Below are 24,015 nucleotides of genomic sequence, written 5' to 3'. Positions count from 1 at the left end.
TTGTATTGTGTGAAAATGTTTTATTTATATCAATAGCTGGCTGAAGTTAACATATAAAATATAAAAACTTTTACGTTTTTGTAGCTATTTAACAGTCAGGTGCATTAAAATGTAGGTAACTCTTCAGAGAAGCAAAGCTCTGCTTTTTAGGGTTGATGATGAGTACACCGCCCAACCCCCGGCCTGTGATAATGACCTTAGGGTACATGCATCTACTGCTACTGCTGTGTGTATATTTCAGTGTCTTCAAGAGCTTCGGTGCTGCACTGGAAGTTTGAAGGACTGTTCAAGAGGTGAGTGTGGAAGGCTTAATGTGTTTGCTTCATCTGCTTGGTCCTTCCTCGTTAGGCAATTTTCTGCATCTGACCTAAAACACAATAGAGAGTTCCGGCTCTGCTGTGGACGGAGAGACAGAGCTGGTTCTTTCCAGCTTCTCACTAGGAAGGAATGGGATGTATTTGCCCAGGTGCATGAGCACGTGCCTGTGGAAGAAGTGGCGCAGGTACTTCCGGAACCTCTCTCCAACAAAGGCGTAGATCACTGGGTTCACGCAGCAGTGGGAGTAGGCGATCACCTCCGTCGCCAGCACGAACAGGTCCAGATGCTTGCTCCGTTCACAGTCAAGTCCAAATAAGACGGATTGATAGGTAGAGATAAGGATAGCCACATTGTAGGGTGTCCAGAAAATGAAAAACACAGCCATGATGACAAAAATGAGCCGGATGGCCTTGTACTTTTTTTTACTGGGGCACCTCAGCAGCGTTTTGATGATTCCTGTGTAGCAGATGGCCATAACGAGCAGAGGGAGAGCGAGACACAAGATGGTCATTCTCAGAGTGTGGAAATGCCTCCAGCTATATACTGTATCCTGTGGGTAAATAGCACTGCAAAGAGTCTCTGGAAACAACTCTTCAGTCCCATAGAAAATAAATTCAGGAAGAGCTGCTAGCACTGCCAGGCCCCAGGTGACGATGCTAGTGATGACACCAAAAGTGACAGTCCTGGCTCGAAGGGCAAACACAGCATGGACAATGGCCAGGTACCTGTCAATCGTCAGGAGGATTATGAAAAAGATCTCGCTGTACAAGCCTGTGTGATAAAACCCCGAGAGGACCTTACACATGCCATGGCTGAAGACCCAGTTACGCTCCCTGACATAGTGGATCCAGAACGGAAGGGTGAAGAGGAAGAGCAGGTCCGAAATGGCCAGGTTGAGCAGGTAGATGTTGGTCATAATTCGGAGCCTCCTGTATTTTATGAGGATCATCACCACCACCACGTTGCCCAAGAGGCCCACCATGAACACCAGGGAATACAGCGGGGGCACGAACTGGGCTATCAGTGCTCCAACATCGGCTTTTTCACAGAGCAGGCCCATGTCATCATCGTACGATGTGGGACCAAAGGTCTCAACCGTATCTAGTGAGGTTGTCATTTCACTTCTCCCTGTGATAGAAGAAGAAAAATACAATTCCACAATTAAGCATAATCACCCTTTGTAAAACACAGCAGTTGATTTATTCATGTACTCAACAAAGATGCCACATGTGATAGCAGCCTAGGGATTCTTTAACAGGAATTTCAAAAGGCATATCAGAGGTACCAGGAGAGGGGTTCAGGAAGGAAAGAGCTGAAGCTTTCAAAGTCAGCATGATCCGAGATGGGAAAAGAAACAGAAATGTGGGATGGTGGTGATGAATGGGGATACTGATTTCTGAAAGCATTTGAAGGAAGAAATACAAAACAGGAAAAAACAGGCTGGATAATGATAACAATATAATAATCATTATTATTACTACTGTCTCTTATGGTGTTTTGCATTTTATGTTTTACAGTTTATATATACTTTCAAAATCCTTATCCATTTAAAAGCAAAATATGTATAATAATAATAACAATGATGATTACAATTACAAGTAACTGTGCTTCTCTGGGGCCCCATAATGATGTGCCATTCATTAAAGTTAATGGGGGAAATTGAACCCTTGAAGAAATTTAGTAATTTGTTCAAAATCCTCTAACAAGTAAATATAAAATTTGGGCTAGATCTTTAGTCTCTATCTATGTCCATTTCTCCTGTCACTAAATTCAAATGTAGTGATTTTTAAATTTAACTTTTGAAAAATTTGCTACAGACTTGAGGAACAACTGGTTTGTGTGCTCTTAACAGCATTCTTATTCCAAATGGCATAATCCAATCCATAGCAGCTGTGAAAAAAATACACCTTTTGTCTGTTACACCTGTACAAATACAGTAATTAACTATTACAATAATTACAATTATAAGCAGTATTAGTTTAGGTTACTTTCCTTTTCCTGCTCCTAGTGATGCTGAGTTAGGCTGGTAATGTGCCAAAAGCAAACCTCTGGGAGCTTCTCCATCACAAAGGGGTAAGCAGGAGGGGTCAGTCAATGGGATTTCTTATTGGACTCGATATTTCTTAGGCCAGGAGCCCTAAGGCCAATGCCTGCTTTTCTTGAGATTACAGACTTCGGTGGAGAAGGAGGAAAATAGAAAACAGATAAGGCAGGAGTCGTGGAAGGACAGTTAAGCCTGCACTGGTTCCTCAAAGGGCATCCAACTGACTTTCTTCTTTCTAGGAGGAAGGGACAAGGGTGAAGATGTGAATATACAGGCTGATGAGCGTTTCTCGAGGTAAATCTGAGAAATGCTTAATACCTGGGGCCAATGCGAGGAATTGCTTTTGCTTCTTAATAGAATAATTGATCAAATACTGAGGCCCCACATGTTGGGGTTCTATGTGGTCAAAGTCAGTGAGAATAGAGATGGAAATGGAGCCAGTCTTAGCACCTCTCAGCTGGATGCCTTGGACAAGCCCTTAACGCAGAGCCTCCTTTTCTTATATCCAAATTGACGACCATTGGGTCACTAGGGGTTGTTATGAGGATAAATGAGAGTGTATGTGAGTTCACATTTGAAACCAGAAAAAGCTGTAAAACTGGTAGGAACCAGGAATGAAAGAAGGACAATTAGAAGCTATTTCAAATGAAATTAGGAAAAATAGGGTCCCTTGGGTGGAACTTGCTGATCTCTTTTCATGGGTCTGTCCAGGTACATCTCCCACTGATCAACGGCACGCTCCAGGCTTTTGAGGAGGAAAATGGACTTGAGGAACAAATAGTTTGTGTGTGCTCTTATCAGCATTCTTACTCCTAATAGCATAATCCAATCCATAGCAGCTGAGAAAAAAAATACACATTTTGTCAGTTACACATGTACAATCACAGAGAGTGTCCTACACTTCAGCATCTAAAGCAAGAAAGGAACAGAACTGCTTATTCTGGAGAACAAAGGTATAGTAGCCTGTACTCACCATTAATTATTTGTATTTATTTTCCTTTTCTCCAAGAGTGATTTAAAAACAGGTCAAACTTTTAAAAAATTACTTAAGTTTTGCTCAATTTGAGGGTAGTATCTTTAATTCATATGTTATTTCTATAAAATCAACATGCTCAGGATGATAAACCATAGAACCTTTTGGTTTGGGTTTCAGGGCTGCCTGTGAGCTTTTAGCACTAAAGTTCAAAGCTCAAGAAAGCATACAGGTCCTCCAGAGTCAGCAACCAAGTCCTTGATTACTAGCTGCATGGGATCAGAGATAGAAAATCTCATATGGGCAGGGGACTTTGGCTCATGCCTGTAATCCCAGTACTTTGGGAGGCCCAGGTGGGAGGTTCACCTGAGCCCAGGAATTCAAGACCAGCCTGGAAAATGTAGTGAGACCCCGTCTCTACAAAAAATAAAAATAAAAAATTAGCCAGGCATGGTGGCATATACCTGTGGTCCCAACTACTTGGGGGGCTAAGGTGGGAGAATCACTTGAGCTTAGGAGGTTGAGGCTGCAGTGTACTGTGATCATACCACTGTACTCCAGCCTGGGTGACAGAATGAGACCCTGTCTCAAAAATTAAAAAATTAAAAACCTGATATGGTTTTCATCTGTCTACCCAGTCTCAATCAAGATGAATGTTTAGGTATAAAATACTCAAGAGGTTTGAACTAGGCTTTCAAAATGGCCTTTCGCATTTTGGAAAATGATGGGGTAATAGTACATAAGTAAGAACAACAAAAAAGAAGAGCACAAAAACAAAAGTAAAAATCACCCAATCTCCTCATGCAGCATTTCCCACTGTTAACATTTCTCTGTGCAGATACGGATGCCTATGTGCAAGATTTCAGAAAGTGAGGTCAACTAAAATTACTCACAATACAACTCAGCAGTAAAATGTGCAATGATTCTTTAGTCTCCAAACTATTTTGTTCTCTGTTACCAGCTTCTCATCTGCTGGGTAGCAGGAAAAAGGATTCACACATTTTAGTCCAAAGTGGTTTAAACTTCTCTTGATTCATTCATTTGAACAATGATTTTAGATTTTACTCATCCTCTTTATGCTGTCAGCTTATAATTTCAATTTCTTCTCTCAGTGGTCCTTTCTAAGACGGTGGCAGAGATCTGGAGGAAAGGCCAGTACAACTTGAGACACAGGGAAGAGTGAGAAGGGGGTGTTTCTGTCTCCTCTTGGTCCTTGATTTATATGACTGGTGTCTGCTGAGTGGGGGTGATGTGGTCCCAACCCTGAGCCTTTTTCTGGAACCTGCTGTGGTGGTTTGTAGCTAATAGACTCATGAGGTATTCATTCTTAGTCTTCCTTGGTCTGCAATGGAGAGCCCTTTCTGTTACCACTACGTCTCCACCAGGGCCCTGGCCCAGGCTATGTAGCTTTTCCTACACTGGTAGGCACTGAGGCAAGGCTGCTGCTCCTTGACTCCCGCCCATGCCATGAACAAACTGAGGAACTCTCAAGAGTACAAACTAGATCTTTTTTTTCTGCCTGACCACCAACTTAACCGCACTGGCCATTCCATCTGGTAACGAAGTGCTCTGCAGGGAGACATTCCTTGGGGGTCCCCATCTTAGCAGAGAGTGCTCCATGCCCCCTAGGTCTGATGGGGAAGGTAGGGACTCGCAGGTGTGACTGCTTCCTGTCATAACCACTGTGTCTCTTCTCACATTCCCTGGGGTCAGAGGAGAAAAGCCTCCTCCTCTCCATTCTTATCTGACAAATTTTGAAACAGTATGTGTTGAATAACTGTCCTCTCCCCTTTGGGCTTGAAATATCACCTTTGTCATATATTCTTTAATGTTCCTGATTCTGATTTTGTACTTTATATTCTATTGATATTTTATTTCTGTGCTAGGGACACTCTTCTTACTGTAGATTTATAAGATGATTTATATAGATGATATTATTATGCAACTCCCTTTCATTATATATTTCCAAATGTCTTACATATTAGAGCCATTTGTTTCTTAAACTTTAGGATCATCTAGTCAATTACCTATAAAAACTCAAGCTTGGGTGGAATTGTGTTACATTTGTAAATAAATTTAGGAAGAATTGATAACTTTACAATATCAAGGTTTTATACCTGGGAACGTGATTTTGTTCTACTTTGAAGGTTAAAGATTATTTCAACATGAAAAAAGAGGATAATAAAGAACAAAAGCTAAATGAACATAGAAAGTAGGAGGGAGAGAAAGAGAATGAGACAGAGAATCTTATGTGGTTAAACTGGATAAAATTGAATGAATTTATTACAAAGATTTTAAAATGGGCTTTCAATATCAAAGTACACTGATGCAAAACTAGAATTTGGTCTTCTTTCTGTTAAAAACCACAAAGTTGTCTTTATCAAGATCTTTGATTACTTATGAAAATAGAGTTATTTGTGTTACAAGAACTAAGATTTTTCGTTTTTGTTTTCTTAACTGTTGCCCAAGACCATTGGAACCCACCTCTTGCATCTGCATAACCTTTGACTGCATGGAGTCATAACCTTTGACTGCATAACCTTTGACTGCATAACCTTTGACTGCATAACCTTTGACTGCATGGAGTCAAAGGAGATCATTTTGGAGCTTTAAGTTTTGACTGCCCTGCTGGATTTCGAATTTGCATGGGGGCTGTAACCCCATTGTTTTGGCCAATTTCTCCCATTTAGAATGGCTGTATTTACCCAATGCCTATACCCTCATTGTATTGAGGAAGTAATTAACTTGCTTTTGATTTTACAAGCTCATAGGCAGAAGGGACTTGCCTTGTCTCAGATGAGATGTTGGACCGTGGACTTTTGAGTTAATGCTGAAATGAGTTAAGACTTTGGGCAACTGTTGGGAAGGTATGATTGGTTTTGAAATGTGAGGACATGAGATTTGGGAGGGGTCAGGGTAGAAAGATATGGTTTGGCTGTGTTCCCACCCAAATCTCATCTTGAATTGTATCTTCCGCAATCCCCATATGTCATGGGAGACACGCGGTGGGAGGTGATTGAATTATAGGGGTGAGTCTTTCCTGCACTGTTCTCAGGATAGTGAATGAGTCTCATGGGATCTGATGGCTTTAAAAAGGGGAGTTTCCCTGCACAAACTTTTCTTCTCTTGTCTGCCGCCATGAGACGTGCCTCTCAACTTCTCCCATGATTGTCAGGCCTCCCCAGCCACATGGAACTGGAAGTCCAATAAAACTCTTTCTTTTGTAAATTGCCCAGTCTCAGGTATGACTTTATCAGCAGCATGAAAATGGACTAATACAACTATGTAACTTTCTGTATTTGCCTTTGAAATCTTTTACTTGTCACTTTGGCTAAATGGATACCTAAGTGTTGTTTCAGAGTGAACTGTGATCCTATTTAATCAAGTGCTTTAAAACTTTCGCATTTTTGACAACCTTCCTAAATCAATTCTACATACAGTCTTTTTGACCTTAAGCTAACTTTGGAATTTTGCAGAGAGCCTCTGGAAAATCCTCAAAGGAATTTATTCTCTCCTTATATTATAAAAAGAGAGATATTAGACTAATTATTTAACATACTACATTGTATGGGAAGCACTGCCAAATAAAAAATAATGTTAAATCTTCTTTATGTTATATTTGTATAGATACATGTTATTAATATGTGTTTCAGAAATTATATGAAATTCCTACATATCAGATATGTCCTGGTATAATTTTATCAGCCATGTGTTGTTTATCAGCCATATGTTGTATATATTTCATCAGCCAAAATGTTGTATATCACAGAAATAACCAAATTTCTTCTTTAACTGCATTATAGTAAATTCTCAGGGGCATTTTAAACCATTGTTCATCCACAGCAGTTATTGTTTTACTCTGGTGCTTTCCTGAAGGCTTTTGCAAATACCTTATGGTACAAAATGACATGAAATTCATAGAAAGACTCTGACACTTATAGATTTCTGACAGTTTTGAACTAGGGTTGTTTCCAGCCTTATAGTCCTGCAAGCTGAAGTTGAATTACCTAAAATAAACTCCAGAGAAATCACCACAACTGCTTGTATATGAACATCTTTTGTGCATGTTGCTGCATGGCTGCTCAGAAAGTTCCTGGACCACCAATGACACCACCAGAGACATTCAATCTGCAAGCCAAGAAAATCTATTAAAGTGAAACAGTCATATTTTTTAAAATGCTGTTTCTATGCCATTGAGTCAGGAATTATAGCCCTAAATCTTAGAGATCTAAGAGATCAGATCCTACTATTCTACCAGATCAGAGAAGCAAAATTGATTGACTAAATCTTGGCTCTTTTAAGGAAGTTGGTTTGGTTGGTTTTGGGGTATTTTTCAGACTCTTGGTATTATCCTCCTATTAGTCATATTGATAATATCCCTTATGCAATGTAGTCTCACAAGGGTCTTAAGTGCTTGTCAGCGGCCACTAACTCAACAGTTGATCTCCGTGAAGATTGAAAACCAAAACCATATGAACAAGAGTCATCAAAATAACCTACTGAGATTCTAGTTTGTGACCCATAAATGTCTGCAGAAAGGAAAACAACATGTAGTAACCAAGGGTAATAGCCAGTCACATTCTCAGTTCAAGTGAGAGAATGATCAAAAGTGGGGAACTATTAAAGAAAAATAAAAATGAAGGCCACAGTTTAGATACATCCCAAGACCCAGTGCTAATCATATTCTTGAAAAACACAATCCCAAATACCATAATGTTGAAATCCCAAAATATCAAAATCACAATCCTAAAAGATTAAAATTCCTAATGTTGAAATCCTGAAAGCTGAATTCTGGGGAAGGATTAGTGCATTTCTGGTTGTACACACTGTAGTTGCATAATGTTAGTTGCATTGTGTTAAGAGGAACTATTACTTGCTATTATCTTTATTTGAAAATTAAGTATGGTTTAAGGAGATGTGTATGCATGTCAACTTGACAAAGGGTGCATTTGTGGACTTAATTTTAGATGTCAACATGACTGGGTAAAGGAATAACTAGAAACTTGGTGAAGCATTGTATTGAGTGTGTCTGTGAAAGTGTTTCCAGAGATTGCTGTGTGAGTCTGAGTGGATTAGGTGGGAAAGATCTGCTTTCAGTGTAGACAGGCACCATCCAATCAGCTGGGGGCCTGAAGTGAACAATTACAGAAGGCAAATTGGTCTGTCTTTGAGAGCTGGAACAGACTGTTCTTCTATTGCTTTAGACATCAGAAATCCAGGCTCACCAGCCTTTGAACTATACAACTACCCACCTTCCCCAACTCAGCGGATTTCAGCCTAGGACTGAGAGTTACAAGAGTGGCTTCTCTGTTTCTGAGGCCTGCAGACTTACACTGAGCCACACTACCAGTATTCCAGGGTCTCCAGCTTGCAGATGGTTTGTTGTGGGACTTCTTAGCCACCATAATTGGGAGCCAATTATCCTAATAAATCCCATCTCCTATATCTACATACATATCCTATTGTTCTGTCTCTGGAGAACCCGAATATAGATTTGGTATTGAGGAAGCTGAGTATCATCCTTCTTACTGGAATGATATGCCATTGTGGTTTTAAATACTAATACATGCTAAGGACTCTCAAATTGATGTCTTAAGCCCTGACCCAAACTCCTACTCAAAATCTCATCTTAAATGTCTAATGAGCATCACAATATTCCATTACTCTTCCTTTATTCTCAATGGAAGAAATTGTTGGTGAACGTTTTTCCCAGGAAAAAAAAAGCCTGTGACAAGCTAAGTGTATGAGGTTACTTTAATGGTGAAAGATAAAAATTTTTAAGTTAATTATTATTGATGCTACAAAAGCACCAATCCTTAATTGCAACAGCCAAGCAATAAGTGGACTTTTAAATGGACAGCATATACTTAGGCAATGTGTAGACCACAACGACTCTCCAAATACAAGTGCAGCAAGTGCTTTGAAGAACCTAGAAGAGAAAACACAGGGGAAAAATGCAAGAAATTTCCCTTGCCAAGTTATTCAATTGTGTATCACTTCTGTCTCTTCACACCTAGTGCCAATTCACTATGCTATGTATTTAATCTTTGCGTCATTTTCAGTAGTGGAGGTATAAACTGTGTAAAGACATTTAGAGAGTTCTATTATGTTTTATGCGTTTTTTTTTTTTTTTGCAAATTTGACTCCTGAAAGTGCATTACTATTATAAGTTTGTGTGTAAGCATTGTGTGTGTGCACACAAATGTCAAGACCTCCTTCATAAATAAACAGATGTCCTTTGTGTGCCTCTGTGTTTGTGAAAGATACAATTTCTCGAGGTCTTGGCTCTTTGGGCAACTGGCAAATGTGGTGGTGACTGATCTCATTCAAAGACTGAGGATGTCCATCACAGTATTTCAGATGACCACAGTTTATAAAGCTGGGTGCACACAATTACCAACTATAGTGATATGCATTTATATATTGTGATTTTTGACCTATGTATTTATGAGTAAATTCATCTGCTCATAACTGTTATACCCTTGTGACTGTTGTTAGTATACCTGAGTGTTTATGCTTGCAAAAATATGTATGATATTATTCCCTATTATGAAGTGTTCTGTTGTGTTTTAATAAGTTTTTCAAGATAAATCCTCCTTTAGGAATATAAATAAATGTCTTTTAAATTATTGTTTTCAGAGTTATATTTTCGGGATTTTAATATTTTGGGATAGTGGTTTTTGGATTTAAAATTTTAGTCTTTCTAGATTTCAACATTTGGAATTATGGCATTCAGTAGTGTGTCTTTCAGGATTATAGCCCAAACTCCTCAAGGGCAACCACCCGTGGCCACATAGCCAAGACTGAAGGCATCCTGATTTCCCTGAAAAGCCAACTGTAATAATAAATGAAACACAAAATATAAAGTTTATGTCATTGTCAGCATGATTCAGTGAAATTAAACCAATCTGCTATAGACAAATCAGCTTTAAAAGTTCTTGTTTCAACACCATTGTTAATGTACAAACAAATCACAAAAAAAGGTCAAAATACTGAAAGATCTCTACAAGGAAAACTACAAAACACTGATGAAAGAAATCTTAGATGACCCAAAAAAATGGAAACACATCCCATGCTCATGAATGGGTAGAATCAATATTGTGAAAATAACCATACTGCAAAAAGCAACCTACAAATTCAATGCAATTTCCATCACAATAGCACTTTTATTCTTCACAGAATTAGAAAAAAATCCTAAAACTCACATGGAACCAAAAGAGCCCATATAGCCAAAGCAAGATAGCAAAAAGAACAAATCTGGAGGCACCACGTTACCCAACTTCAGACTGTACTGTTAATATAAGGCCATAGCCATCCAAACAGCATAGTACTGGTATAAAAACAGGCATATAGACCAGTGGAACAGAATAGAGAACCCAGAAATAAACCCAAATACTTAAGGCCAACTGACCTTCAACAAAGCAAACAAAAACATAAAGTGGGGAAAGGACACCCTATTCAACAAATGGTGCTGGGATAATTGGCTAGCCACCTGTAGAAGAATGAAACTGGATCCTCATCTCTCACTGTAGACAAAAATCAACCCAAGATGGATCAAAGACTTAAATCTAAGACCCAAAACCATAAAAATTTTAGAAGATAACCTCAAAATAACTGTTCTAGACATTGGCTTAGGCAAAGAGTTCTTGACCAAGAACCCAAAAGCAAATACAACAAAAGCAGAGATAAATAGATGGAACTCAATTAAACTAAAAAGCTTCTACACAGCAAAAGAAATAATCAGCAGAGTAAACAGACAACCAATAGAGTGGAAGAAAATCTTTGCAATCTATACATCCGATAAAAATCTAATATCCAGAATCTACAAGGAACTCAAACAAATCATCAAGAAAAAAACAAACGATCCCATCAAAAAGTGGGCTAAGGACATGAATAGACAATTCTCAAAAGAAGATATACAAATAGCCAACGAACATATGCAAAAATGCTCAGCAGCACTAATTATCAGGGAAATGCAAATCAAAACCACAATGTGATACTGTCTAGTCTTGCAAGAATGGCTATAATAATTAAAAAAAAAAATAGATGTTGGCGTGGTTGTGGTGAAGAGAACACTTTATGCTGTTGATGGGAATGTAAACTAGCGCAACCCCTATAGAAAACAGTGTGGTGATTCCTTGAATAATTAAAAGTTGATCTATCATTTGATCCAGCAATCCTACTCCTGGGTATCTACCCAGAGGAAAATAAGTCACTATATGAGAAAGATACTTGCGCATACGTTTATAGCAACACCATGGTATACTACTCAGCCATGAAAAGGAATGAAATAATGCCAATCTGCAGCAACCTGGATGGAATTAGAGATCCTCAGTTAAGTAACTCAGGAATGGAAAACCAAACATTGTACAGTGTCACTCATAAGTGAGAGTTAGGCTATGAGGAAGCAAAGGCATAAGAAAGACACAATGAACTTGGGGGACTCAGGGGGAAGGGTGGGAGGGGAGTGAGGGATAAAAGACTACACTTTGAGTACAGTGTACACACTGCTCAGGTGATAGGTGCACCAAAATCTCAGAAATCACCCCTAAAGAAATTATCCGTGTAACCAAACACCACCTGTTCCCCTAAAACCTATTGATTTTTTTTAAATTTATTTTTTTTAAATTTTTTACAAAAAAGAACTTTGAACCCAGAGGGGAAAAGTACTTCCTCCTTTATGCTTTATAAACTATGCTGTAAGTGCTCTAAGTGGGAATCCCTACACTTTCAGATCTATGTCTCCTCGCTCTCAAACTGTTCTTTTGTGTGCACAATAAACGTCTGCAACTTGAAATTTTGATCTGATTTTATTTTTGACAAATGTAAAATTTCCTTTACTCTCCCCTTTCTCAATTTCTTCTCCTCCTCAGAGGGGAGATTGTTGTTGAGCCCTCTTGTATTTGTTTATGTATTTATACACATAATTATAAGTGGCTTTTTGGTACATAAATCAGGACCTCACATGGCACCCATTTCATTGCTGGATAATTCTATTCAGGGTGTTTTTGAGTGGTGGTTGAATTTATATACATAATTATAAGTGGCTTTTTGGTGCATAAATCAGAACATAAATCTGAGTAAGAAATATCAAGTTTTCTGTGACTTTTTAAACTTTACATCTTGGAAATCTTTCTATATCAATACTTGTAGAACTGTCTCATTCTTTGGTACATAAATCAGAGTAAGAAATACCAAGTTTTCTGAGAGTTTTTAAACCTTACATCTTGGAAATCCTTCTATATCAACACTTGTAGAACTGCCTCATTCTTTCTAATCATGAGATGGTATTCCACTGTGTGGAATTTAAACAGTTTTCTATGAACAGAATTTAGATTACCCACACTGGGCATCAATACAAAATTTACCAGTATAACAAACCTGCACATTTACTCTCGAACCTAAAATAAAAGTAGAACAAATATACTCCCCCAAAATCCTGTAATTCTAGTTTCCCTTGAGGTTAACACATGATGGGGTTAATAAAGAAACTTCCTGCGTGTAAACTTCGTTAAATTTAATCTTAATTTAATCTAAATTAATAAAAGTGTTGTATGCAGATAGTGGAAAGGATCATTTCACAGCATCCAAAAGTGGTCCAAATATGTCCAGGGCTCATTTAATGCAAACGTTCACCAACTGAAATGCAGTCAAGAGGAAGTCTTACCCAGTAAAGATGAGTTGAAGCTGTGGGTATCCATCTTGGAGAAAAGCCACTCTAGGGAGGGGAGAGAGTAGGATACTGGCTGGGCAGATGAGAATCAGAATTATGTGTGACTCACAGCAAAGCCTCCCAGAACCAGCAAGAAGTAGTTCAAAGATGCAAATTCAACCACCACTCAAGAACACCTTGAGTAGAATTATCCAGCGATGAAATGGGTGCCACGTGAGGTCTTGAGTGAGCTGCGACTGGAGGAATTCATGAGGCTCAGTGACTTCCTATCAGGGACAGGGTAGGAGGGATTCCCCCAGAAGGAGGCAGGTTGGCTAGAGCAGCGTTTCTCAGCCCTGGCTGCATGTGGGAGTCACAGATGAGCTCTTGAAAATCCCCAGCTTACACCTCTGAACAGTTAAATCAGTCTCTGGAGATGGGACCTGGCTCTCAGTGGTTCTTAATGCTCTCCTGGTGATTCCCTTGTGCAGCCAAGGCTGACAGCTCCTGCACTACATGACATGAAGTCCCTCCTAAATTTGAACTTTTTTTTTTTTTTAAATCCCTGAGTCATATAACCCTCCAACCTACTTTAAGTGTAGTGAAAAGAAAAGGAGAAACTTAGGGGTAGAATAAAGAATATCCTCAGTTGCAAGTTCTTTAGAAGCTAACACCATGAATGGCAAACACAAGAGCCAATTTAATGGTAGTCTATATTGCTGTGTTATCCAGAACAAATGAAATCTACCACCTGACTTTCCATCCACCTCTCCACCAGCTATCCCTTCATGTTTTCATCCAATTACCCATCTAGATATTCAACTTGCTTCCCATCTATGCAATTAAGTTGATCCCCTCCCAACCCCTCCCACTTCCTTCCCTTCCTTTGTTTCTTTTCTCAAAAAACCTGGAGTATCCAGAAAAGTTAGTTATCTGTGCAGTAGTCCGATAGAACTTTTCTGTATTAGTGGAAATGTTCTGTGTCTGTGCTGTCCGATAAGAGAGACACTTGGCCGGGCACTGTGGCTCATGCTTACAATCCCAGCATCTTGGGAGGCCAAGGTGGGTGGATCATTTAAGGTCAGGAGTTCAAGACCAGCTTGGCCAACATGGTGAAACCTTGTCTCTACTTCAAAAACCAAAAAATTAGCCAGGCATTAGTGGTGCACCCCTGTAATCCCAGCTACTTGGGAGGCTGAGGCAGGAGAATCTCTTGAGCCAGGAAGTGCAGTTTGCTGTGAACCAAGATCATGCCACTGCATTCCAGTCTGGGAGACAGAGTGAGACCTTGCCTCAAAAAGAGAAAAAAAAAAAAGACAGACAATAGCCTCATGGCTATTGAGCACTTGAAATGTGGCTAGTGCAATTGAGAAACTGAACTTTTTATTTTATTTAATTTAAATAGCCACATGTAGCAAGTAGTGGACAGTACAGGCCTAGTGTCCAGCATGATGCCTGACAAATGAAAGCTGCTTAATAAACTCTTCTGCAGTGTATGAAAGGATGGAGTAGAATAATTTTTACTCAGCTTTGCACTGTCCGGACTACACATCTGAAATATTATGTTCTGTTCCAGGCACCAAATTTTAAATTCTATCAACCCTAGAATATAGAAGGAGGTAGGATGATAAGAGTCCCAAAACATCAGCCACAGTTGGCAGAACTTGGAATGTTTTGTATGAAAAATAATAGTCTTTGCATGAAATCAACCTAAATGCCCATCAATGACAGGTTGGATAAAGAAAATGTGGTACATATACACATGGAATACCATGCAGCCATAAAAACAAAACAGATAACATCTTTTGCAGGAACATGGATGGAGCTGGAAGCTATTATCCTTAGCAAACTAATGCAGGGACAAAAAATCAAATACCACATGTTCTCACTTATAAGTGGGAGCTAAATGATGAGAACTCACGAACACAAAGAAGGGAACAACAGACACCGGGGTCTACTTGAGAGTGGGAGGAGGGAGAGGAGCAGAAAAACAACTATTGACTACTAGGCTTAATACCTGGGTGATGAAATAATCTGTACAACGAACCCCCATGGCACGAGTTTACCTATATAACAAACCTTCACATGTACCCCCAAACCTAAAATAAAAGTTAAAAAAGGAAAATCATCATATTTGGATTCATTTTAGTTTTGTTTTTCTTTTTTGTATGCCTTTGGTCTGGATCAAATGTTTTTATTTTTATTTTTTATTTTTAATTAAAGGGTTGGATTAGGCAATGTTTTAGGCCCACATAAGATAGAAAAGTCTATGATATGATAGTTTTTCCTGTAGAAGAGGAAGTAGACTCTCATAGAGCAGAAATTTGATGACCTTGGAGGAAACTAGATTCACCCACACACGGGGACGAACTTTCTGAGAACAGTGCAGGAACAGAATGAGGGAACCCGTGAGCTTCTTCCCTGGAAATACACAAGAAGAGCCTCTCAAAGTTCAAATCGTGAATGAGTGCAGTCTTCTCTTTCCAGCCACAAACATTTCCCAGCATCGGTATTCTAGAGCAGCACATGGATTTCCAAAGTTTCCAATCATTAGTACTAGTTACTGGTTCAAAGTTACACCTCATGCTTGTTTCTTTCAGAATTGTGTCTGAGTGCAGTCAGTTCATCTTAAGTGACAGAGTTTCACCCAACAGCCAAATGATTTTGGATTCTTTTTACCAATCTCCTTGACCAAATATTAGACTTGTTCATTACATTTTAGTAACAGGTGTTTCAAATGTGGCTGATTTTTACTTTCCAATACAGGCTGATATGTTATTTAGTTGAAGGAGTTGGTCATGAAGAATATGTTTTCATAGGGAAATTATGCGTATACATTCCAAATAACATGGTTGTGAGGTATTCAGCATGACCAGAATGTTCAGCTTTCTGGGACCCAGAGCTTCCACCTCCAACTGTGCTATGGAGAGAGAGCCTTTCCAGGTACCATGTATGTTATAATTGATAGCACACTTGTATATCATTTTGTATTCTCATACCTTCTTTATCTTTCACCTAGTTCCATGTGGCTAAAAATTACTTAAAAATGTAATTAGTAATGACTCCAACATATTGTATAGATAATCATGGTTATTTAATCATTGCCTTTTTGTTGTGTGATTAAGTTGTTCACAATTTGCTCTGCTATAGATAATACTGCAATAAACATATTTGTGTGCATTTTAAAATTATTTCCTTAAGGTATATTACACAAATCACAATGTCTACATTGAATTATATTTCGAAGTCTCTTGATGCATTTTGTCAAATTGCTTCCAGAAAGTATGTAAATCATTTTGTATATGATTTTGCATATCATTCTGTATTCTGATATCTTAATTTCTTTATCTTTCACCTAGTTCCATGTGGCTAAAAATTACGTGAAAATGTAATTTGTAATGATTCCAACATATTGTATAGATAATCATGGTTATTTAATCAACCTTTTCATTGTGTGATTAAGTTGTTCAGTTTGCTCTGCTATAAATAATACTGCAATAAACATATTTGTGTGCATTTTAAAATTATTTCCTTAAGGTATATTACACAAATCACAATTTCTACACTGAATTATATTTCGAAGTCTCTTGACGCATTTTCTTAAATTGCTTCCAGAAAGTGTGTAACAATATATATACTCTTTGCACTAGTAGGTGATGGTGCCCGTTTCAGCAAGCATCCATCAATATAGAGAAGATCTAAAAGAAAGAAAAAATTACTTGGCCAATTAGATGGGCAAAAGGGATGCCATTATTGTCGTAATTAACATTTATTTCATTACTGATTTTTTTAACTACAAGTATTAGTCATTCATATTTCCTTTTCTGTGAATTATTCATATTTCCTTTTCTGTGTATTATCTCTTTCTGCCCTTCACCCAATTTATTCTGCTGTACAGATCTGCTTTTTTCCTATTAAGTCATACACAGGGCTCACCTTTCTTCTCCCAGAAGAGCTAACTCAGCCTGCCTGGTTCAATGTAATCATCACCACTTTCTGGAAACACCTGCACTTCAAAAATATACTTCAACTTATACCACATCCATGTGGAAGACCCCATATTCCCACCACTCTCACTTGAAGTACTTGTCAAAGTTAGCACTCATCCTCTGTCAATCCAGGCATTTCCAGAAGAATTGTTGAGGCTTTCCAGCTCTACCCTCTAACACAGACAACCTCGTTCACCCAGAAGAAAAGACATCAAATCAATCAACTGACTCATCTAGTAGCTTGACTTAGTGTGGATTTTCAATGAAAACTTCAAATAAATACATATATTTCCACACATACATACTTAATACACACATACATATGTGTTATAATCAGCCCTCTGTATCCATGGGTTCCACATTTGTGTATTCAACCAATCACGGATCAAAAATATCTGGGAAAAAACTCCACAAAGTTGCAAAAACCAAGCCTTGAATTTGCCACGCAGCAAGTGCTATGTCGACTCCACATGAATGAAGCACCGTGTACACATTGTATTAGGTATTACAAGTAATCTAGGTATGATTTAAAGGGTACTGGAGGATATTCATAGGTAATCAGCAAATACTACATCATTTTATAAAAGGAACTTGAGCATCTATGGAATTTGGTATCTGCAATGGTTCTGGAACAAATCCCTCACAGATACCAAGGGAGGACTGTATATATATAAAAATGTATGTGTATATATACACATATATAAATTATATTTTCACTGACTATTTCTTACAAGTCAATATAAAGAAACACAAGCTATTAAGTGTAAGCTCTTTGGAGTAGTCCTATGTACAATAGTTGAGAATTTGTGAAAGTATAGGAGGGTAACATGGGCACAGATGTTGACTAAAGAGGTATAAAGGGCCAAGTTTGGGTGAGTGCTACACGCAAACATATCATTGTGTGAATGGGAGACAGAAAGGGGAAATTATAAAAAACAAGAAGAAAATGGAGATATGTGGCCATATCTTCTCCCACTCTGGCCCCATACTACCTCTAAATTGCTGTGTACCTTCCTTCTCTTCCCCCCTAAATCCAAGAGCACTGCTGGAAGTTATTACTTCCGCCTGCCTGGATCCCTCCTTGTTCCACCTCCCTTTTCCTGGAAAAGCGACACCTACCTGAAAATCTCTTCTAAGTAAAAACTTCTGTTGTATTTCAGTAAGTTCTTGCCCAGATAAGCACAAGAAGACCAGTGGCACCTGCTAATTTAGTGAAGTCCTTGATATGCCCAGTGATAGCTTAGATGTCATCATTCCTGAAACAGAGATACCATCAGATCACAGACATTAGTAAAGTAGTAAACAATGTAAGTATATAACTTCCTGTTTTAAACAGACTAGCTTCTCAGTTTTGCAGGTTTTCAGAAAGATACTTACTTTGGTGCAGTTCTTCTTTTTCATGATTGACACCGCATACTAACCACTCGCCTGAGAAATCCTTGCAATGAGTGCTGCTTTAGGGGCTCTTCACCCCATTGGCATTGCTCATTTTTGGTGGTGGGGGGTTGTTATAATTTTTTTTTAAGACAGTATTTTACTCTGTCACCCAGGCTGGAGTGCAGTGGCATGATCTCAGCTCACTGCAACCTCCGCCTCCTGGGTTCATGGGATTTTCCTGCCTCAGCCTCTGGAATAATTGGTATTAGAGGCACGTGCCATCATGCCTGGCTAATTTTTGCATTTTTAGTAGAGACAGGGTTTCACCATATTAGCCAGGCTGGTCTCAAACTTCTGACCTCAAGTGATCTGCCTGTCTCGGCCTCCTAAAATGCCGGGATTTCTAATTCTTGAATAAGCATTGATTTGGCCCATCAGGAGACAGGATGAAGAATGAAATAAGAATTTCCCAGCAAAGGAATAAACTAATTATTCTGCAGGGTCCTGTAGATACTCGGATAGGGCAAAATGTGGCTGCAAAGGTTTAGACAAGTCTAAAAGACTTGAGTCTGAGTTTCAGTTGTGGCACACACAGCTGCATAACCTGGAGGTAGTAATTTAAACTCGCTGTACCTCAGCTTCCTCATCTCTAAACTGGAAATAATGATATTTAAGTCATAGCATTGCCAGGAAACCAGCTAAGATAAGTATGTGAAAAGTCTGCAGAATATACAGGGCTAAGCAAACGTAAAGCCTGGGTAGAATGCCACTGTGACATAAGTGTCACAGGGCAGAGCCATGTGCCTACTGTATGTGCTGATGTGTCCCTTGGGACCTAGCATGGTACTGGGCACAGATCATGTATTCACCCAATATTTGTGGGAAAAACTCTGACTAAGCATGATGTGAAGAAAGAATAGGGAGAGAATTTGAGAGAGAGAGAGAAGAAAGGGAGGAAGGGGTTCAGTTTCCACCTCAATCAGAGTGTTGGTGATCAGAGACAACAGAGACCTGATAAAATATCAAGAATGCTCAAATATAGTTAAAGCATAACCAATGAAACATTTCACTATTTAATCCACAGTATATTCAATATACCATATTCAAATTGGCTAAAACAAAATTTTAGAGTGGTGGTAAGAGCCCAGACTTTGCTGCTGGACACTTGAGTACAAAACCTACCTTTACCGCTTAATAGGGATATCACCTTGGGCAAGCTACATAACCTCTGTGTGCCTCAGTGTGCGCTACTGCAAAATAATGTAGCAATGCCTAGCTTGTAGGATCTGTGTGAGGAGTAAATAAATTAGGACTAAGTGGAGACCAGTGTGTGACATGTGGACAATGTCATGAAAATATTTATCATGGTTGTCATGACAGATCCTCTCAGTGAGAAAGAGGCATTCACTCAGGGTGGCCTGAAATATAGCATAATATCTTGTGCTCTGATTCAACATGTGGGATGTCAAATGCAAGTTCTATGGGGTTTAGAAAACAGGACCATGTTGGTTGAAGGGACTGGGAACGGCTTCGTGGAAGAGAAAGGGCCTGAGGGATGAATAGAATTTGGCCATGTGGAAGGGGTAGGGAGAGTTTCCAGGAGAAATGAAGTAGAGCTACCAAAACCAAGAGGTGAGGTGAGCTTGGTCCCTGTGCAGGGGTAGGCAGGAATGAAATTAGGGAACAGATATGCTTGCGTCCTGATACCAGGAGCCAAGAGCCAGGGAGATTAATATATATACACACATACACATTTAAAAATGTGTAAAACATTATATACATCTGTTAGGGTGACACACATTCAGAAGCTCCAGCCCTGTAGAGCATTCAGAGCCACCCACAGATCTCTGGCAGAGGGTGGAATTTGGCGGGCCCATTATAGTGCATCTGGCTTCCACTACTTTCACTTTATCTGGGGAGTTTTATCCCTAGATCACATGACATGCCAACAGGTGGTTGATGACATCTGAAGACAGGAAAGCCGTGGGCCTGGCAGAGGTAGTGGGCATGGAGCAAAGAGTGGAGGGAGATACGATTGCTGGTTTTGGCTAGATTATAAAGAGATTATAAAGAGTTGAGGAGTTCACAGCAGATTCCATGGAAATGTGGGAGCTATTAAAGGATTTTGAGTGATAGTACCAGTACTACCTGATTGAGATCAGTGCTTGAGGGTTTTCAGAATATTCCACATAAATTTTCTGGGTGGAAATCCCACAATGACCTTTAAAGTTAACAGGGAGATTGTCATCCCAGAGCTGCCTCCATGGGGTGCCATTCACAGTGTAATCAATGCAAACTGCTCCCCCGAGACTATGTAGTAGACCAGAAGGAGGAGCAATGCAGGCAATCACCTAACCTGTGGGTAAGGGAATTGAGGTCAAGTGATCTGTCCAAGGTCACACGTGACTAAATGATGGAGCAGGAATTCCAACTCCAGCCTCCTTAATTAGCACTCTGTGTTCTCACCGGTGGTGAAATAGAAGGTACCCGGGATTTAGCACCAAACAGACCGGGTTCACTTCACCCATTTATGGCTCATACAGATGAGTCATTTAGCCTTCCTGAGCCCTAATTTCACCATCTACAGTGGAAATTTTGGCTGAAATAAAACACATGGTAGTAGCTTGATAAATAATCACAATTACCAAATGACATCTCTGCAGAGTTAAAACTATAACAAAGCATCCTTCATCTGAAATCAACAAATTTTATTATTTCCTAGAAGGTTACAAAGATTTAAAAAGCATTTGGAAATTTCTGTAAAGAATCTACATGCAAAAGATTTTTAACAGCTAATTCATAAGAGATTGTAAAAATTCATTCACTTCCATTTCTAGACCTTGGAGAAAAACAAAGAGGACAGGGGACAGAATTTTTTTCTGACATTTTGCAATATGGCAGATTCTTATAAGAATCTCTATGATTTCCCTCATTAGTTTTTCAGTTAACAACGTATTGAAGAGTCATTTGCTTGCACCCATTTTAAGTGTACAGGTCAACAAATTCAACAATTGCATACCTCTCTGAATCACCATCATAATCAAATATAGGACATCTTCACACCTCAAAAAGTACCTTATGCCCCATTTCAGTCAATGACTCCCTTATCCCCTGTCCCAGGCAACCGCTGATCTGCGTTATGTTGCTCTAGCTTAGTTTTGCTTGTTCTAGAATATCGTATATAAATGGCATCATGCCATATCTACTCCTTTGTGTGTAGCTTTTTTCTCAGCATAACGAGTTTAAGATTCATTTGTGTCATTCCATGTACCAGTGATTGTAGGGTCCCCAAGGTCCCCCCACTTTTTTCTCTGTCTCACCTGAGAAATAGAGAGTACCTTGACTACCCTGTGACTTGGCCAGCTTTGTGTTGTCTTCTGTGGCTTGAACTCAGGCTGGGGACTTGAAGACTTCCAGGCACTAATAAAGGTATTCAGGTTATTGCTAAAGCACTAAAAGAAGTGATCCCCAGCCCTGAGCCAAATTCTGTAAACCCTCATATAAACTCCATACCCTGATCCCTTCGTGGCAGACATAGCTAGGTAGAACATCTCTTTTTCTCACTGTCTGTCATGAGAACTGCTGCAACACTTTGTGAAGTTTCCCTAGCAAATACACTGTACTCGACATTAAGAAACCAGCCCAATAAAAAAGATCTGAATAGACACTCCATCAAAAAAAAAAAAAAAAGTATAGATGGCAAATAAGCACATACGATTGTCAATATTGTTAGTCATTAGGAAAATGCAAATTAAAATTGCAATGAGATACAACTACACACTTACTAGAATACCTTTTTTTTTAAATTGACAATATCAAGTGCTGACAAGAATACAGAACACTAAAACTAGTGTTTTCATACATAGCCAGTGGGAATGCAAAAACGGTATAGCCACTCTGAAAATAAGGCAGTTTCTTATAAAATGCACTACAATTCAAAGCAGCTCATTATGTGTTTAAAGAACTAAAAGTGTCAGTCTGTCAGAACATTGGAGCAACTTTCAAGTAAAGCAGTTTGGTTCTCAGGAATATGTAATTGAAATAGAGAAAAGATCTGAAACTATGTGTTTAACCAACTAGGAAACGTAAGCAGATCTTGGTTTCTTTCAAATGTGTAGAAATTATTCTCTCAATCTTGAAGGTGGTAAGAAGATCAAAATCAGTCACCTGGATTATGAAAAACGGTATTCTGGTTACTGTAGCTTCATACCAAATGATCTTAAAATGTAACAGCTTATATTGTAACCCAAACAGCATGGTGTTGGTATTAAAACAGACACATAAACCAATGGAATGAAATAGGAGCCCGGAAATAAATTCACGCACTTACAGCCAACTTATTTTCAACAAAAGTGCCAAAAACATACACTGAGGAAAGGACACCCTCTTCAATACGTTCTTCTGGGAAAACTGAATAGCCACATGCAGAATGAAACTGGACCCCTATCTGTCACAAAAACCTACTCATAATGGATTAAAAATTTAAACATAAAACCTAAAACTATAAAACTACTAGATGAAAGCATAGGGAAAATGTTTCAAGACGTTAATCTAGGCAAAGCTCTTGTGGCTAACACTTCAAAAGCACAGGCAACAAAAACAAAAATAGACAAATGGGACGGTATTAAATGAAAAAGCTTCTGCATAGTGAAGGAAACAACCAATGGAGTGAAGAGACAATCTATAGAATGAGAGACAATCTATAGAATGGTTTGCATATAGAAAGGCTACAGTGAATGGTGAGGATCGAGTTGACCAGGTTCACTCACCAGGTGGAGGGCTCGCTCCCATGCATAGCCCCCATTCCCACATCCCACTCCTTTTCTCCTGAAGGGAGCTCAAAGTGTCTACACCTGGCTTCTCTCCACCCCTTTACTGGTGAATGGTTACTGTAGCTTCATATCAAATGATCTTAAAATGTAACAGCTTATATTGTAACCCAAACAGCATGGTGTTGGTATTAAAACAGACACATAAACCATTCACCAAAGAACTAATATCCAGAATATGTACAAGGACCTCAAGCAACTCAACAAAACAACTGGAGATCTATCAAAAAGCTAAATATGGAACAAAGGTACCTCCAGCAATCCCATTATTGGGTATTTTTACAAAGGAAAGGAAATCAGTATATCAAAGGGATACTGCACCACCGTGTTTATTGCAGCACTGTTCATCCTAGTTAAGATATGGAATCAACCTAAGTGTTCATCAATGGATGAATAGATAAAGAAAATGTGGTCTATATGCACAATGAAACATTATTCAGCCATAAATGAATGAAATCATGTTATTTGCAGCAACATGGATGGAACTGGAGGTCATTATGTTAAGTGAAATAAGCCAGGCATAGAAAGACAAATTCACAAGAGGTAATTTGAATTGACTGAGAGGCAGCTGCCTCCTTTCTCTCCTCAGGTCTCCCCTTAGAGCTGCCTGCAGAACAACTTTCCAGGATCCCTGGCCTCACACCCACTCCCCTCTTCCTCCCCTGATGAAGAATCTTCAGCCATGTGCTATTGTGTCTTAGCTAAAGTCCAGAATCTTGGGACTGAGGTTTTGAACTCTTCTGAGCCTGCTGCCTCCCCTCCCACTAGGGTCCCACTGTGTGCTGCCCCACTGTGTGCTGCCTCTCTCCAATGCTGCTGGGAAACTCTGGGCA

General features: G+C 39.1%; 1 protein-coding gene across 3 annotated transcripts; it reads right to left on the bottom strand.

Moving 5' to 3' along the window:
• Window positions 1-18,281, bottom strand: CCR3 (C-C motif chemokine receptor 3). Of its 3 annotated transcripts, none has more exons than XM_077990829.1 (2): window positions 18,096-18,281; window positions 1-1,446 (listed from the first exon to the last, which is right to left on the bottom strand). In XM_077990829.1, the coding sequence occupies exon 2, from the start codon at window positions 1,433-1,435 to the stop codon at window positions 368-370; it is 1,068 nt and encodes a 355-aa protein (XP_077846955.1). In that variant the 5' UTR covers window positions 1,436-1,446; window positions 18,096-18,281; the 3' UTR covers window positions 1-367.
• Window positions 18,282-24,015: the final 5,734 nt, after the last annotated feature.

Source organism: Macaca mulatta, chromosome 2, assembly GCF_049350105.2.
Source record: "Macaca mulatta isolate MMU2019108-1 chromosome 2, T2T-MMU8v2.0, whole genome shotgun sequence".
In the NCBI taxonomy this organism is placed as follows: Eukaryota; Metazoa; Chordata; class Mammalia; order Primates; family Cercopithecidae; genus Macaca; species Macaca mulatta.
The sequence above is the reverse complement of the archived record's forward strand: the minus strand, read 5'-3'. Positions and strand labels throughout refer to the sequence as shown.

Coding starts and splice junctions, on each gene's coding strand:
- CCR3 (XM_077990828.1), bottom strand. CDS start 13,036: ATGGATACCCACAGCTTCAACTCATCTTTACTGG. Junction 1,447..13,002: donor CTTCAACTCATCTTTACTGG/GTAAGACTTCCT, acceptor CTTCTATCACAG/GGAGAAGTGAAATGACAACC.